The sequence below is a fragment of the Ailuropoda melanoleuca genome, chromosome 9, assembly GCF_002007445.2.
Source record: "Ailuropoda melanoleuca isolate Jingjing chromosome 9, ASM200744v2, whole genome shotgun sequence".
NCBI classification, from domain to species: Eukaryota; Metazoa; Chordata; class Mammalia; order Carnivora; family Ursidae; genus Ailuropoda; species Ailuropoda melanoleuca.
This window is the reverse complement of record NC_048226.1, coordinates 31,975,365-31,989,939: the sequence shown is the minus strand read 5'-3', so window position 1 is coordinate 31,989,939 and position 14,575 is coordinate 31,975,365. Positions and strand designations below refer to the sequence as shown.

At 40.2% G+C, this 14,575-nt stretch overlaps 1 protein-coding gene across 1 annotated transcript in view; it reads left to right on the top strand.

The window, feature by feature from the left end:
• The first annotated feature begins 1,024 nt into the window (after window positions 1-1,024).
• The window catches only part of BPNT2 (3'(2'), 5'-bisphosphate nucleotidase 2), a 36,331-nt gene continuing 22,780 nt past the window's right edge, over window positions 1,025-14,575 (top strand). The window contains exon 1 of the mRNA XM_019798679.2: window positions 1,025-1,688. Coding sequence (XP_019654238.2) covers window positions 1,305-1,688 — 384 coding nt within the window. The 5' untranslated portion in view covers window positions 1,025-1,304. The remainder of the gene's footprint in view (window positions 1,689-14,575) is intronic.

Genomic DNA, 14,575 nt, shown 5'->3' with positions numbered 1-14,575 from the left:
AAACCAATGACTTTTGGTTAACAACTGTAAAATAGGCTGCATTTTAAGTTGATTTTATATAAATATTCTTATACCTGAGAATGATACTGCACATCTTAATATTCACTTGTGAGATGGAAGATAAACTTATTCATGGTTATTATAATACTTATTACAATTTAGTATTAACCATGACTGCTAAGGTAAGTGGCATACAAGGCAGTTATATCTGCTAAAGACTTCTGCAAGTACATTTGGGGGGCCTATATTGACTCAAAGATTACATATTCTAAATTGACTGACCATCCTGTGATAATCTTTATATCAAGTGGGCTTTCTCAGCCCTTTCCTCTTCCCTCTCAACCTCTGGGAGAAAGGTACGTGTAAAGTATCTTTGGAAATGAGAGAAGCCCGGAGCGTTTTCTTTCATTATGAAAGTCCAGAATCAAGCCATGTTTTTCAGCCGCATAAAGGATGGTTTTTTTCTGGCAGATGTAAGTATAGGGAAAAATCTATATAAGCATACAGATGTAAATGCATACACATTTGATAACCACAGAGAGACCAATACATTAAAGAGCAAGTAAAATTCTCCAGTACCAGTCACTGCCCACCTCTCCCAGGTCAGAGAAGCGATTTAAAGCTACAGGCTCTGTCTACACAAGCGCCTGAGAAAAAAGCATACCGATCTCTCTGAAAATGGCTTGTAATTTCCTCCGTTTATCAATAATCTGAGCGATGGCAAGTCTAGACTGTAAAATAAAGGCTAGACCTTTTATCAGCCATACATCTTCGTTCGAAGAGAGATTGAATTTAAATTTGCACACGGCACTCAGCGCCTTCCCAGTATGGAAAATTGCCCCGTCACTCACAAGATTCGAAAACCCAAACACTGCTCCATCCTGACTAAAGGAGGAGGAGCAATCCGGCGGCTCCCCGAGCTCCTAGCCCATAGCCCCGCCCCCAGGGTCACCCCGCCCCGGGGGCGGAGCCTACATCGCTCCACTCCACCCCGTCCCGCCCCTCGCGTAACCCGGATACACACCCACGCTCCCCTTTCACCTCGCAGCCGTTGGGTAACGTGGAAGTGAGACCCACTGGCCAGCTGAGGAGCCGGGACCGCGCTGCCCGGGGCGCTTGGGCGCGCGGCACGGCGACGGTGGGCTTCTTGGCTTGGATCGGCCTTTCCCGGGAGGGAGCGATGGGGCGCGCGGGCGCCGGGCGAGCGGACGCCGGTGTAGGACGCGCGGCGCCCGGCCCGGGAGCGCGGGCGGGCGCGGGGAGGCCTGTGAGGGCCGCAGCCCCGAGCCCCGGCCTCCCGCGCCATGGCCCCTATGGGCATCCGCCTGTCCCCGCTGGGGGTGGCCGTGTTCTGCCTGCTGGGGCTCGGCGTGCTCTACCACCTGTACTCGGGCTTTCTGGCCGGCCGGTTCAGCCTCTTCGGCCTGGGCGGCGAGCCGGGCGGCGGCGGGGCGGCGGGGCCCGCGGCCGATGGAGGCACCGTGGACCTCCGCGAGATGCTGGCCGTGTCGGTGCTGGCCGCCGTTCGCGGCGGCGACGAAGTGAGGCGCGTCCGCGAGAGCAACGTCCTCCACGAGAAGTCCAAGGGGAAGACGCGCGAGGGAGCCGAGGACAAGATGACCAGCGGGGACGTGCTGTCCAACCGCAAGATGTTCTACCTGCTCAAGACCAGCTTCCCTAACGTGCAGGTGGGTGCCACGATCGCCGGGCGCCCTGGGAGCGGATGGGCGGCGGCGCCAGCCCAGGTCCGGGAGCGGGGGAAGCCTCGGAGCCAGTCCCAGCGCCTTGACTCCTTCGACAACCCCAGGTCGTGGGGTCCTGACTCCCATTTTGCAGATGTGGAAATTGAGACGCGAAGTTTAGGTGCTCAAGGTCGTACAGACAGTTGTTGGATGAGATGGGTGAGGTTGCAGGTAGTCTGACTCAGAGTCCTTGCCCTTCTGGCCCCTCCCAGGCTATGTGAACGTGCTTTGTACCTGGGAACTGGAGCTCTCCCTTCTGGGTGGGCCTTGATATCAAAAGGCTGTGAAAGTTAACTTCATTCCTTACTGCAGGCCCTTCTGTAAAATGAAGGGGTTGGATTAGAACCCCCATGGACCTCTAGCCCTCCTTGATGTAATTGCTGGAAGGGTTGTGACTATAGAAAACACGTTTTCTGCCGGACCTACCAGGAGCTAATTGAGGGCCAAGAACTGTAGAAGCCATGTTAGGGAGCTGTTAATATGCAGGGCATTTGTGGGGGATATGCTCATGATTCCCTTTAGCTGTAGAGTGATCTCTTGATGGCATGTATTTTGGGGGCTTTTTAAAGAAGTGTTTGGAAGTATATTTCCCAGCAACTTCATTTCAGCCATCTACCGGGTATTTTCTCCAGAGCATAAGAATTGAAGAACCTTTGCCTTTTATTTGGGTAGGTTTCTGGGGGAAAGAATTGACATTTTCTTAGATAAATCCAGAATTTTGAATTTGTTATTAATACTTTCAAAATTCATTTTAATGGAGCTGCTGTTCAATGAATAAATTTTAAAAGACATAATTCCAGAGGAAGAGCTTAGCATAGCGTAGCAATACTTTATAAGTATTTGTTAACACACCTAAGAGTAGATTTTGGCTACTGGGAAGAAAAATTGTTTCCAGTGGAATTATATTAATTAGATGAACAGTGAAATCTAAACCCCAGCTTCTTTGGAAAGTATCTGACCTTATGCTGTTCTTGGAAGAGTTAGGAGAATATTGTCATTGTAGAATTTACTTATCTTGTGTAACCCTCCCTCCAGTCTGTCATATTATTGCTTTGTTTCTCTTCTGTCTTCTTTCTGTCATTTTTTCTTACTTTTTTCTTCCTTTCCTTAAATTTTTTCTTTTTTTTTTTGCAGAGGAAGGAACAGTGTTTTCATATCATGAGCTGCTGGCAAGCAGATGTAATTGACAGGAGAATTCCCAAACAAAGCACCAAACATTTATTTTTCTTTTGCCCTTACCCTACTTTATCATCACAAATGATACTTACCTTGTGTTTGCATAGATGTAAGATGTGCTTCTAAAATATTTTCTTTCTCCAAAACACTTTTTCTTTTCGGAGTTTGTGAAAGAAACTGGAGTTTCAGAGAAGTTGTTGTAGAATAGTTACAACAGTAGAAATGGTAACCATTTCTTGAGTGTATTTTAGGCACCCAGATAATGGCCACGCAAGACTTCATATGATTGCCACAGCAACTTTAAGAAGTAAATTTTATTTATGCCAGTTTACAGACGGGAAATCTGAGGCTCAAGTCACTCGGTAGTTTTTATGATCTAATTCTTCATTTTAGCTAGATCTTTAGGAGGCTACTTAAAATTTGTAGTATAAATTCCTGGGGAAAACATAAAATTGTGGAAGATTAAAAGCAATAATAATAAAATATATCAAGCAGAGTTGAATTTCTTTTTTAAGGGTAAAGACAAAAGTATTCCTAAATACCAAAAACATGGAAGTGTGTGCATGTGTGTTCACATGTGAACTACACCCTATCCCTACCAAACCTTTTGCTTTGGGTAACTTCCACAGGATTCTGCATTTGTTTTCTCGCTTATTAGCAAATGCTAAGGGAGTAGCTGCCAAGGGTGGTGAGCTGCATTTTATTAAACATAAAAGCTAGGCTTTCAGAATTGCAGATGTTGAAGGTTCTATGTAAAATAACTTATTGTTTTCTTGTGACTGTCTGAATGTTCACACGTATATCTTTATGTGTTGGGCTTTTGCTGGAGTAGAGGAGATTGCGTTCATTTATACGATGTCCAAGTGGTGTCATGTTGAGCTGCCTCCTTTTATCACTGTGTTGTTAGACTAGAGGCCAAATACTGTCATCTAAGTAGAAACTCAGTCCTGGATTCTTTTCTTCCCTCTCGTCCTGTAGCACCCAGAATGCAGTCTTAAATGTCTGACTGTTTTTGAAGCCTCACTTGGAATTTTTTGTTATGGAATTTAAGTCAAATCCCACTCAGTTTACTTCCTTATGGAAAATTAGCATTGAGAAGCCACAAATACTTTCTTCTTTTATCCTAGTGCCCTGTGCAAATAGGGAGAGGTCTCTTATTTTCTCCCACGATTTTCCTGTCTAGAATTAGAGGCTTGAGCTCTCCTGATGTTCACTTGTCGGTTCAGGGATAGACCAGGTGTATATCTCAAGACACTCTAGAATACTCAAGTGGGAGTGGTTTTGCCCTCGAGGGACATTTGGCAAAGTCTGGAGATACTTGCTTGTCACAACTGGGGGTGGAATGCTATTGGCATCTGCTAGGTAGACCGTAAATGGCCCACAACGCACAGGACAGGTCTCCATAACAAAGAATGATATAGCCTAAGTTTTCAGTTGGTGCCCTGGTTGAGAAGACTTACTCTGCAGAAATGACTGTTATCCGAAGAAGACTCAAGTTTGGCCTAGGATCAGTGGATTTCCTTTTGTCTTCAGCCTTTCTTTATTTTAGGGATCTTGGGAGAGTCCTCAGGGCAGTCCTTCTCTTCCTAAACGCTCTAGCTATGCTTGATTTTATTGTGAGAAAGTAATAGTAACTGCAGCCATTTGCATGATATTGTCTTTAATGATATACTTCTGAATAGTGATGAAAATGAAAGCTGAAGATAGGTTTTTGTAGTGGATTTATAGCCGCAAAACACACACACTTGGATTTATAGTTTCAGTTTAACACACAGGGAGCTTTCAATGTGAGAGGCTTTATGTCTTCCACTTTACTTGTTCAAAGTTTTTGATTTTGAAAATGATTCATTTTACTTGAAGTTAAAGCATGGTACTCCAAGCTGGTCGGAGTCTTGGGTGTATGCCTTGCTTGACCTCTAGGATGGGAGTTAAACTCTTCTCTCAACCAGACTGCTCATTGGAAAAGTCTGAGAAGTGCTAATATAGTGCTAAGAACACTTGCCTTGAGGGGCGCCAGGGTGGCTCAGTCAGTTAAACATCTTCCTTCGGCTCAGGTCATGATCCCAGGGTCCTGGGATTGAGCCCCACATCCAGCCCTGCATAGGGCTCTCTGCTCAGCGGGGAGTCTGCTTCTCTCCCTCTGCCTGCCTTTCACCCTGCTTGTGCGTGCTCGTGCTCTCCCTCTCTCTCTCTCTCTCTCTCTCTCTCAAGTCAGTAAAATCTAAAAAAAGGAACACTTGCCTTGACATCTTGTCCAGTCATTTCTGTAAAATCTAGATAACTAGTAATTTGATAATTAGTGCAGACATATGCATTGCAGACAGAAAAAAAACAAGTTGAAAGGAGCTGGCCCAGTAGAGGTGGTAGTATAGTAAATTCAAGCATCCTGATGGGTATGAATCCAATGCACATCGGGGGAAATGACATTGGAAGAAATTAGGAAGGTAGATGGGCTGGATCGTACGCCAAGCTCAAAGAGGTTTGAACTTGATCTTTAACTTAATCCTAAAGTACTAAAGAAGACAAGATTTACCTGACTTTCTTGAAGCCTGCAATATGCTTTGTTTGGGCTGTGGGCGTTTGGAGGTGGGTGAGACCAGTTTAGGGGTGTGTTAAAATAGGCTGTGCAAGAGATGAGATCCAGAACTTAGGCAATGGGAAAGTTATACTCAGCTTGGTTTACTAGCTAACATTTAGTTCTCAGTAAGTAGCAAGCACTGAATTAAGCTTTTAAGCTTTTTGTTCCCATTATTAATGTACTCTGGATGACAATATAGGAAGTAAAGTACTATTGCTTCCATTCTGCAGATACAGAAATTGAGGCTTGCAGAGGCTAAATAATTTACTAGAAAATAATTTAGCCCTGCTAGAGATTCACTTAATGGTCTGAGAATCATCTCAGTCTGTTTAATTCTGTATATAAGGCAGTATAGGAGGTATAACTACAGTGTACTTTTAACTAACCTATAGTATTTTGAATGATTAGAAGGCCTCAGGGTTGATGCTTGGAGAATAGTTTGGAGGGAGTAAACCAGTTAGGAGGTTTTTTCAAGAGAAAGATGATACATTTTAAAGTGGGGGTATGCCTGTGGAGAAGGTAGAATTGGAAAGAGATGAGATAATTTCTAAGGATGATACGGAGAATACCCTTCTATGTCTGGCTTTCACAATTGGTGTTTTGCTGGAGATGAAGAGTGAAGCATGACATGTCTAAGGGGGCAGATTATGAGTGTCATCTTAGACTTAAGAAGTTAAAGTTGTCTTTGATATGGCCAAGGGGGCATGCTAAGGAGATATTTGAATATATGGGTCTGAAGCTCTGAAGAGACATCTGAATTTGAAATATGAATTTGTGACATCTTTGTTGTGATATTAATTGAAACCCATTGTGGACAGGATTGCTTATGGAAAGAATATAGAGTGAAAGCGGAAGATCAAGGGCCTAACGCCAAGGGTAACAAAGATTGAAAATAATCATTTAATAATAATACTAGCCAGCTTTTATTAAATGCTTACTCTGTGTTAAGCATTATGCTAAGCTTGTTTGTTATACCTATTCTATTTCATTAGTTCATCCAGAGAACCCAGTAGGAAGCTATATTTATCAGCCACTTTTAGCAGCTCAGAAAGATTAGGTGACTAGCCTAGTAAGTCACATTCCCAATAAATTGAGGAGCTGGCAATGATAGAACATAATCTTTTTTTTTTTTTTTTTTTGAGATTTTATTTATTTATTTGACAGACAGCCAGCGAGAGAGGGAACACAAGCAGGGGGAGTGGGAGAGGGAGAAGCAGGCATCCCGCTGAGCAGGGAGCCCGATGTGGGGCTTGATCCCAGGACCCTGGGATCATGACCTGAGCCGAAGGCAGACACTGAACAACTGAGCCACTCAGGCGCCCAGAACATACTCTTGTTCTGTATGGTGAATGGTCATTGGTGAACTTTGTGAGAGCTTGCTTGGTGGGTTGATGGAAAGGAAGCAAAATTGAAAAAGATGGGACAGGAAAGATGGAGATAGTAAAGACAAAGCTTTTAAGAAATTGGACTTCTAAGGAGCTTGGCTGGGGTCTTATAATGGGACTAAGAAGTTTCAATGGTTTTTTAGTTTGTTTGTTTTGGTGTTTTGAAGATGTGAGACTCTAGAACATGATTAATTATTTATAGGTACATATGTGAAAGATGGTATTGATAGTAAAAATCTTCTAAAAAGATGGAAGAGGACATCCATTTAGAAAATGGTTATCAGGGGCGCCTGGGTGGCACAGCGGTTAAGCGTCTGCCTTCGGCTTAGGGCATGATCCCGGCGTTATGGGATCGAGCCCCAACATCAGGCTCCTCTGCTATGAGCCTGCTTCTTCCTTTCCCACTCCCCCTGCTTGTGTTCCCTCTCTTGCTGGCTGTCTATCTCTGTCAAATAAATAAAAAAATAAAATCTTAAAAAAAAAAAAAAAAGAAAATGGTTATCAAATGGCTGCTATGTGACAGGCACAGTGCAAAGCACTGTGATTTATGGAGAAATGCAGTAGTTGGTACCTTCCTAAGGAATTAACCAAAAGCCTCTTCAACCCCAAAGAAACTGAACTTTCATATGAATAGCATTAATTGTGTTTTGAAGTCTTGGTTTCCTATTCTTCAGTTCCCTGTTGAGGACTGAGACAGATAGGCAGTAGCAATGAGGGAAGGAGAGTAGATTGAATGGAAATGGTTATGGGGAAGAAATGAAAGTACATTGGCAAAGAATAATGTTGTCGATGCAGAAGTATTTATTGAACACCTACTGTGCCAGACATTGGCTTAAGTGGGATGTGGCTATAGTATGAAGGAAATTGTGTCCTAGAACTCATGAAACTTAAGTTCTGGGGGGTCAGCATAGATGATACACATGTGAACAAATAAACTGATTTCAGATACTGATAAGGGTTTTGAAGAAGAGAAATAAGATCATGTCAGAAGAGTGAGTGGGGGCTTCTGCTTTGGCCATGGTAGTCAGAGCAGGCCACTGTAAAGCTCTGTCACTTGAATGGAGATCTGAATAAGTAGCAGACCATCATGAAGAGATTTGGGAGGAGTGTGTGAGCAGAAGAGTACAGGTACAAAGGTACAAAGGCCCTAAGGCCAAGGGACCAGAAAAGACAAGTTTGGAGTGTATAAATAAGGGTGCAAATAGAGAAAGGTTACTGGAGCCAAATCATCCAGTCCTTACTTTGTAGATGAAGATAAGGAGTCTGAATTTTATTTTGTGTAATGAGAAATCATTGGCAGGTTTTAAGCAGGGAGTGACAATACTTTGATTTAGGAAGATGGCCGGTTGCTGGGTTGCAAAGGGAAGCTCCATAAAGGCAATGGTTTTTTCCATTTTGTTCATTATTTTATCGTAGTGTCCAAAAAAGTTTAGAATATATGGTCATTAATAGTTGTTGAATGAATGAATGAATGAATCAGTGAATGCATTATAGGAGACCAGAGCAATCGAAGGCTATTTTAGAAATCCAAGTGAGAGATAGATGGTGGTTTAAATCAAGATTTGGTTGGTATGGGGCGCCTGGGTGGCACAGCGGTTAAGCATCTGCCTTCGGCTCAGGGCGTGATCCCGGCGTTATGGGATCGAGCCCCACATCAGGCTCTTCTGCTATGAGCCTTTCTTCCTCTCCCACTCCCCCTGCTTGTGTTCCCTCTCTCGCTGACTGTCTCTATCTCTGTCAAATAAATAAAAAATCTTAAAAAAAAAAAAAAGATTTGGTTGGTATACATAATTTCATATATTTAGAATTGGGAGGTAGAATTTCCAGGACTTACTGGCTGGTGAAATGTGGGAAAGAATTGAGATAGACTTACTGATCTTGATCTTACCAGCTGTTTGTAAGCTGTTTACATTGGTGGAAAGTGGATTTATTCAATTTGTAGGTGTGTAATGATGGTGGCAGGTTACAAATAGCAGTTGTGCAAAAGCAGATGAGGACACTGTGCTGGTGTTTTTGTTCTCTTGTTCCATTTGTTTCTTCCTGACCTGACTCTCAGGAAATATGTTTTCATATACAGTTCTATAATTTGTTAGGTCATACTACATTGAAGCGATATGGAGAAGCTGACCTGAACTTTAGGCAAAAATCTTAATCATAAGGCACCATAGTTGCTTCCCTAGACTTAGCATTGCTATTTTTGTAAACTAGAAGGGTTTGTAGTTTGTGAACTACTTTGTAGTTTCTGGGAGTCACATTTGTTGTTCGTTTAAGTGTATTCTGTGGTGTTTGCATGGTGTTACTCTTACATTCATTCATCTGACATAGCCTAGCATTGTATTATTATTAAGTATCTGGGCTCTAAATCCAAAATACTTTAAATTGATGTCTGCAAGATGGTAGAATAGGAGTTCTCTACTGTCATTCCCTCTCAGGACATTGATTTTGGTAGTCATTCACAGACAAGAGTTCCTTTGTAGGAGCCTGGGAGTCCAGCAGAGAAGTTCCAGCACACCATTGGGGCGAAAAAAAAAAAAGTCTTAAGAATAGATGCATTGATGAGAGTAAGAGGAACATTTTCACTTTGCTTGCGTCACCCCTCCATCAAGGTTGGTGCCAGGAGAGACCCTTGCAGCCTGCAATTCCACCCACAGGAGTGTGTGAGTGAGTAGCTGGCTTTTCCAGCCAAGCAGGACACTGCCCAAGAAATTCACTTCTGTCTCTTGTCACCTACATTACTAAAGTGATCTGTAAGCCTGAGGGGTTGGGAGACGCTGTGGGAACACTTAAGCCAGGGCTCAGAACTCCAAAGGCATGCTATGAATCTCTTTATAGATACCCATCAGGAAGGCTTCCCACAAGCCACTGGGGACTGCTCACCCTCAGATCCCGTCAACTGGCTCACAGTCACCCTCAACACTCTATATGCCTTGCCCAAACCCAACACACTCACCCACATTGGCCTGATTTTAGCGTGTGCTCCTATAGACGGTGAGACTGAGCCTTTGCAAATGGCTAGCAAACAAGTGCAGAAAGCCAGCATAATTGTGGAATTGGGAAAAGGCTCACAAACTTCAGTATTTCAGGGTACCACCCTAGAGAAAACAAATGGGAGGCTCTCAGCACTGGCCTGACTTTGTGGGATTGAGACAAAACAGTAAAGAGGACTTTACTGAGATACGTTATAATGAAACTGTTAAAAAAAATCAAAGAATTTTGAAAGCAGTAGAAAAGAAACTCATCTGATACAAGGGAACCCCCATTAAGCTGTCAGCAAATATTTCATCCGAAACCCTACAGGCCAGGAGAGAGGAGGATGATATATTCAGAGTGCTGAAAGAAAAAAAACCCTGCCAACCAAGAATACTTTACCTTGTAGCGTTCTCCTTTAGAAATACAGATTAGATAAAGATTCTCAGACAAATAAATGCATCACCACTTGACCTGCCTTACAAGAAATGTTAAAGGGAATTCTTCAAGCTGAAATGAAAGGATGTTAAATAGTAATATGAAAATGAAGTATAAAATTCACTGGTAAGTATATAGTGAAATTCAGAATATTCTAATGTAATAGTGGTGTGTAAATCATTTAACTCTAATGTAAAAGTTTAAAGATGAGTATTTTTTAAAACTATAGTTACAAAAATTTGTTAATGGATATAGATTATAAAAAGATGTAACATGAAAAACATGTTGCAGAGGGAGTGAAAGAGGAAAGAGTTCATATGCAATCAAAGTTAAGTTATCAACTTAAAATAGACTGTTATAACTACAAGATATTTTATGTAGGTCTCATGATAACCACAAGACAAAACCTCTGATAGACAAACAAAGGATACCACTATGAAAAATAATCAAATCACGAAGGAAGACAGCTAGAGAAAAGGAACAAAGAAAGGAACAAAGAAGCTACAAAAAACCAGGAAGCAGTTAACAACATGGCATTAGTAAGTCCCTACTTACTAATAATTATTCGAAATGTAGATAAACTAAATTCGCCAATCAAAAAACAGAGCAGGTGAATGGATTAAAAAAAAAAAAAGACCCAACTCTCTGCTACCTACAAGAGAAACATGTCAGCTTTAAAGACACACATAGGATCAGAGTGAAGGGATGGGAAAAAAATATCCCATGCAAATGGAAACCCTAAGGGAACAGGATAGCTATACTGCTATCAGACAAAATAGACTTTAAGTAAAACACTCTAACAAGGGACAAAGAACAAATTATGGAATGATAGAAGGGTCAGTTTATCCAGAAGGTAAAACAGTTGTAAATACATATGCACCCAACATCAGGGCACTAAATATATTGAGCAAATATTATAGATCTGAGGACAGAAACAGACAGCAGTGCAATAATAGTAAAGTCTTCAATATCTCACTTTCACCAATGGATAGATCATCTAGACAAATCATCAGTAAGGAAATAATGAACTTGCACTATACTTCAAACTGATACAGGCACTGTCAGATATATACAGACCATTTCATCCAACAGTAGCAGAATATACATTCTTCTCAAGCTCATATAGAATACTCTCCAGGGTAGATAGCAATGTAAGGCCAGAAAACAAGTCCTAGCAAATTGAAGATTAAAATCATAATCATAGGTGTTTTTTGACCACAGTGATGTAAAACTAGAAGTCAGTGACAGGACAAAAGCTGGAAGATGCAGAGATCTATGAAAATTAAACAGTGTACCCTTGAACCAACCAATGGGTTCAAGAAGAAGTAAAAAGAGAAATGAAAAAAAATCTTGAAATTAACAAAAATGGGTGCCTGGGTGGCTTGGTTGGTTAAGTGTCCACCTCTTGATTTTGGCTTATGTCATGATCTCAGAGTTGTGATATCGAGTCCTGCACTCAGTTCAGAGCCAGCTTAAGATTCTCTCCCTCTGCTGCACCCTTTCTCTTTCTCCCTCTCTAAAAATTAATTAATTAATTAATTAATAAAAATGGAAGTACAACATACCAAAACTTATGGGATGCAGCAAAAGCAGTTCTAAAAGGGAAATTTATAATGATAAATGCTTACATTAAAAAAGAAAATGAAAGATCTCAGATAAACAACCTCATTTGTACCTTAAGGAACTAGAAAAAGAACAAACTAAGTTCAAAGTTAGCAGAGGGAAGGAAATAACAAAGGTTAGAGCAGAAATAGAGACTAGAAAAGCAATAGAAAATACCAACTAGAGCTGGTTCTTTTGAAAAGATTAGGTTGAAAACCTTTAGCTAGTGAAAGATAAAAGGATTCAAATATATAAATTCAGAAATGAAAATATAAACATTACATCTGATACTGCAAAGTACAAATGATCATGAGAGACTGTGAACAATTACAGGTAAACAAATTGGATAACCTAGAAGAAATGGATCAATTCCTAGAAACATACAACCTACTAAGACTGAATCATGAGGAAATGGAATACCTGAACTGACCTGTAAGGAGATTGAATCATTAATCAAACTTCCAGTAAAGAAAATCCCAGAACTAGATGTCTTCTTCACTGGCCTACCAAACATTTACAGGAAAAATAATACTAGTCCTTTTCAAATTCTTCCCCCAAATTGAAGAGGATGGAACACTTCCAAACTCACTTTATGAAGCCAGCATTACCCTGATACCAAAGCTATGCAGGGACACTACAAGAAAAGAAAATCATGGACCACTATTCCTCATGAACATAACATGCAAAAATCCTCAACAAAATATAACAAATTGAATTCAACAGACATTAAAAGGATCAAATACCATGATCAAGTGGGATTTATCCCTGCGCTGAAGGATGGTTTCCATATATGCAAAACGATCAATGTGATATACCACATTAACAGAATGAAAGCTAAAAATCATATGATCATCTCAATATAAAAATAAAATGTAAATATGAAAAGCATTTGACAAAATTCAACATTTTTTCATGATAAAAACTCAAGAAATTAGGTATAGAAGAAATATACCTCAACATAATAAAGGCCATATATGACAAGCCCACAGCTAACATGATACCCATTCATGAAAATCTAAAAGCTTCTCTCCTAACATCAGGAAGACAAGGATGCCCACTCTTGGCACTTACATTCAGTATAGTATTGGAAGTCCTAGTTGGAGCAGTTAGGTAAGTAAAAGAAATAAAATGCATCCAAATCAGAAAGGAAGAAGTAAAATTGTGTGCAGATGATGTGATTTTACATATAGAAAATTAAAATTTTTAGCAAAATACTGTTGGAACTAATAATAATAATTCTGTAAAGTTGGAGGATACAAAATCAAACAAAAATCATTATTTCTATGTATTAGCAACAATGAACTATTTGAAAGAGGAATTAAGAAAACAATTCCATTTACAATAGGATCAAAAATAATAAAATACTTAGGAATAGATTTAACCAAGCAGGTGAAAGATCTGTATACTAAAAACTTTAAGTCATTGATAAAACTAATTGAAGAAGACACAAATAAATGGAAAGGTGTTGCATTTCTTGGATTAGAAGAATTAGTATTGTTAAATTGTCCATGCTGCTCAAAGCAGTCTACACATTTAAAGGGCAATCGCTATCAAAATTCCAATGGCAGTTTTCAGTGAAATAGAATTAATAATCCAAAATTCACAGGGAATCACAAAAGACCCAAGTAGCTGAAGCAATTTTAAACAAGAAGGACAAAGCTGGAGGCATCACATTTTCTGATTTAAAATTATATTACAAAGCTATAGTAATCACAACAGTATGGTAGTGGCATAAAGCATACACATAGACCAAAGGAGTAGAATATAGAAATAAAGTCACACATACACATTTAGCTAATCTTTGACAAGGCATCAAGAACATACCACAGGGAAAAGATAGTTTCCTCAATAAAGGTGCTGGGAAAACTGGTTATTTATATGCAAAAGAATAAAACTGGATCCCCATCTTACACCACTCAACAGAAACTTAACTCAAAATGCACGAAAGATTTAAATATATCACCTGAAACCATAAAGCTCTTTAATACTGGTCTTAACGATTATTTTTTGGAAAAGACACTAAAAGTACAGAAATCAAAAGCAAAAATACAGCCACCTAGGTGACTCAGTCCGTCAAACCCTTCGACTCTTATTTCAGCTCAGGTCATGATCTCAGGGTTGTGAGATTGAGCCTCACCTAGTGTGGTACCTGCTTAACATTTTCTCTCTCCTTCTCTGTTTCCCCACCCTCTTTAAAAAAAAAAAAAAAGCAAAAGTAAACAAAACAACATCAAGTTAAGCTTCTGCCCAACAAAGGAAACCACTAAAGGAAAAGGCAACTATGGAATGACAGAAGATATTTGTAAAGCATATATCTGATGAGGGGCTAATATCTAAATTATATAAAGAATTCATTCAATTCAATAGCAAAAGAATAAGTAAGTAATCCAATTAAAAATGGGCAAAGGACCTGAATATACATTTTTCTAAAGAAGACCTACAAATGACTGTCAGTTATATGAAAAGGTGTTCAACATCACTAATCATCAGGGAAATATAAATCAAAACTACTGTTGAGATACCACCTCACCTGTTAGGGTGGCTATTATTAAACAAGAGGTAAATGTTGGCAAGCATATGGAGAAAAGAGAACTTTTACACCATTGGTGGGAATGTAAATGGGTATAGCCATTATGGAAAGCAGAATGGAGGTTTCTCAAAAAATTATAAATAGAACTATCATGTGA